General features: G+C 41.0%; 1 protein-coding gene across 1 annotated transcript in view; it reads left to right on the plus strand.

Moving 5' to 3' along the window:
• Positions 1–1515: 1515 nt before the first annotated feature.
• The window catches only part of KL (klotho), a 59517-nt gene continuing 57132 nt past the window's right edge, over positions 1516–3900 (plus strand). Inside the window, exons 1-3 of the mRNA XM_012642129.1 lie at positions 1516–1547; positions 3140–3206; positions 3648–3797. Of these exons, the coding sequence (XP_012497583.1) occupies positions 1516–1547; positions 3140–3206; positions 3648–3797 (249 nt within the window). The remainder of the gene's footprint in view (positions 1548–3139; positions 3207–3647; positions 3798–3900) is intronic.

Genomic DNA, 3900 nt, shown 5'->3' on the forward strand with positions numbered 1-3900 from the left:
CAAATGTTGGCAAGGATGTAGAGAAAAGGGAACCCTTGTATGCCACTGGTGGGAATGTAAACAGCTGTTATGCAAAACAGTAAGGAGTTTCCTTAAAACATTAAAAACAGAATTATCATGTGATCCAGCAATCCCGCTATGGGTATATATCCAAAGAAAATGAAATTAGTATGCCAAAGAGAAATCTGTACCCCTGTGTTTATTGCAGCATTATTCACAATAGTCAAGATATGAAATCAACCTAAGGTGTCCATCAGTGAATGAACAGATAAAAAAAAATGTGGTATATATAATCAATGGAATGCTATTCAGCCATAAAAAGAAGGAAATTCTGTCAGTTGTGATGACATGGATGAAGCTGGAGGACATTATGTTAAGTGAGATAAGCTAGGCATAGAAAGACAAATACCATATGGTCTTACTTATATGAGAACCAAAAAAATCTTGAACTCACAGAAACAGAGAGTAGATGGTGGTTATCCAGGGCTGGTGTGGGGAGATGTTGGTCAAAGGATGCAAAATTTCATTTAGGCAGGAGGAATAAATTCAAGAGCTCTATTGTACCACATGGTGACTATATTTAATAATAATGTATTGTATTCTTGAAAATTGCTAAGATAGTAGATTTTAAGTGTCCCCACCATGAAAATGATAAGTATGTGAGGTAATGCATATGTTAAGTAGCTCAATTTAGCCATTGCACAATGTATATATATGTTAAAACAACATGCTGTACATGATGAATATATACAATTTTTGTCAATTAAAAAAATGATTAACTAATTATAAAAAGAGGAGGGCAGGGATTGTTTGTCTATTTTGTTAATTGTTGCATTACCAGTACCCAGAATAGTGCTGAGCACAAAACAAACATTTGTTTAACAAGTAAATGAAGGTAGAAGCTCTGATTTGATGTCATGATGAAACCTATTAAAGGCTCTTTCCTGTCTGACCCCAACCTACCTTTTCAGTCCACTATTTCCTTGCAAAAAAAAAACACAAACACCTATCTTTTTTAACCACAAATATACTGTGAACACTTTTTTTTCTTTGGTGCTTTGCTTCCCTAGATTCCCTGCCTCCAGGTCTCTTTTCTAGTTTTCCTCTTTAAACCTCAGATGTTGTCATATTTTCTTTGTGAAACTTTTCCAGCCAGCTCAAAATAGGGGTAATTTCTCCTTCCTCTGAATTTCTCTAACGATTATTCCACGTGTCATTTAGTGGCACTTAACATAATGAACCAAGTGACTTATATATTGTCATCTTTCTTTATCCTGTCTCTCCAATTCAGCATTGTCTTTGAGGGCAGGGATTGTCATCTATATTTTGAAGTTTCCAAGCATCTCACTGTTGCCTTGCCCAGAGTTGTGGTTCAGTGAAATTGTTATTGGTGGTATAAACTCCTTTCTGTCGAGGCTGAATGTCTGACTGGCGAGCTGGGAGCTCCTGAGGTTGGTATTGTGTTGCCCACATGAGTCAGCCAGCCTCTTTCTGCTCCTATGGTGGAGGGTTCCCATGGTCCTGGGAGCACGGTTGGAGGAGAACAGGTGAGAAAGGCCTGGGTGAAGGCACATGGATGATGGAGGAAAAGATGATCAGATTGATGACCACTTTTAGGTTGCTGAAAATCATCACCACGACCAAAGTCAATAAGTAAACTTAAAAATGTCCTTTCCTTTGATGCATCCGTAACTTCACCTTCATATTCAAAGCACAGCAAGTAATTAATGCCTTATTTTCAGGAGAACAAAGCATTTGAAGCCTACAGTGTAGATGTTTGAAGGTGGCTGTAAAAAACAAAAACCCAAAATAAAACCAAATAAATGAGCAGCAGCGGTAGCAGTTGTTCACACTTGAGGAATCCAGAACTTAATAACCATGAACAGAACCTTAATAAACAGAAAGTTCTGGAAATAAAGTTTAATTATCATGGAATCTTTATTGTCGGGTAAAATAAATTATCATCTGGGAACAGCTCTGTGAATGCTGAAAGCTTTGATGTCCACCTTAGGAGATGCATATGCCTTATGTGCCCCTCAGAGACAGATGAATTTCAAATGTGAAGCATTTCGTTAACTTGGTCCAGCTTTTTAATCATTGCTCTAAAATTAAAAATAAAAAAAATCTTCTTTTTCTTGTTGGTTAAATAAAAATAGGAATAGATACAATCTGCCCTGAGCAAACAGACCATATATCAGTAAATGAATACTTAGCCTAAGCTATTTTCCATGAGACCCACGAAGCATTTCTAATTGAAACTTAACGAGCTACAACCCAGCAAACACTCTAATCTTCAGCTCTGGGAGGAAAATGTAATGTTGCATGCGGCCGTAACTCTTTACATTTTAGCTGGGAGAGAGTGCGACTGTGAAGTTGTGTGGTGTAATTTTTTTAATTGCTGAAGTGTCATTGTTTGTTATTTCACATTTATTGAAAAATGTAAATGCCACATTTAACAGAATAGCAGTAAGTCTTTGTTCCAGTCTGATGACTTAATTTTACTAATCATGATAATATATGCTAGCTGGAGTTGGGAATATTTGATAAAATACTGGAATAAATTTTTTGTGCTTACATTTCAAGGGAATTAATAAAAGTACCTTCATCTGCAACATTTAAAGCTTTCTTGACTCAAATTTGTATGAGATAGTGCAGTGAAGATCACTGCAGGGAGGAGAATGGATGTACCTCTGTGATGATCTTAAGTCATTCAACACACGTGCAGGTGTGTGGAAACTGAGGCACAACTTGTTGGCTAGGGAGATAGATATTAGCGAATCTTTCATTTCTCTGGGCTTTCCATCTTTGCGTCACCTTTGTGCAGTTTTTCACTTGAGCTTCGCAAGCTTCTGAGGCTGCAGGGCAGACAGGCCATCCCCATTTTATAGACGAGGAAACTTGGGCTTAGACAGATGGTTCCACCCCAAATCACAAGGGCGAAGCCCAGGCCTTCTACTCCCCACCAAATGTTTATCAGTTATTCACAAATCCTATATATATACATACAAATGGACCCTGTGGCTCGCAACTTGTGTCAAAAGGGCTCTTTGGCAACTGGAAAAAAGCCATGGCTCTATTGTGTTGCAGGGGATAGGAATGGTTGCTTGGCCTAAATGCCCTCTCCTCTTTCTCTCCACAGCTCAGGGGGCAAATGTGGGACCCAGGGACCTCTGGCTCCAGCAGAGTTGTGGCACAACTTCACGCAGGTAAGTTACTTGCTAAGTCAGAGCTGAAAGCCAAAACATGATTATTCATAAAAAAGATGCAAAAGGGTAATAAAGATGACTAAGATTTACCCAAAGGAGAAGTCTTGCTTTGTGTCTTTTTTTTTTTCCAGGAGAACAATCAAGAACTATGATTTGAAGTTCACCAAGTTCACCAGGGAATTGAGAGATCTCATTAAAGAACAGGTACTGGTTTGCAATGGTTAAAATAGTAAAAGGAAGAGTAAAGCAAAGTCCCAACGCAACCCATAAATCTATTTATATTCCTTAAAGGCCTCCTAGACTGGGAGGCCGAGCAAGGGCCACCCCTCCCCTGTGCCGGTGGGTTGCGTCCCACGCGAGCATCTTACCTAAGGAAAAATTCCCTTCTCTCAGCACACGGCCAACTTCCGACTTGGCTCTCCCGCCTGGCCCTCCCTCTAGGACTCCAGTCAGGTCCTAATCGGCTCCAGCAATGTCCATCTGGAGCCTCTCCCGGCCTCCGAGTGGGAGAAAAGAGAGAACAGGTGCTTCCCCGCCGACGCTCGGGCTCGGCGAGGGCCCAGCGAAGATCCCGCGCCCAAGTCGGGGAAAGTCGGTCGCCCGCTTCCCTCCTCGACGAAGCCCGGCTCCAGGGCTTCTCCCGGGAGGGCGCGCGGATGGCGAAGGGGAGGCGGCGCGCAGAGAACTTGAGCGT

This window comes from Propithecus coquereli, unplaced genomic scaffold (assembly GCF_000956105.1).
Source record: "Propithecus coquereli isolate 6110/MARCELLA unplaced genomic scaffold, Pcoq_1.0 Scaffold175, whole genome shotgun sequence".
Taxonomy (NCBI): Eukaryota; Metazoa; Chordata; class Mammalia; order Primates; family Indriidae; genus Propithecus; species Propithecus coquereli.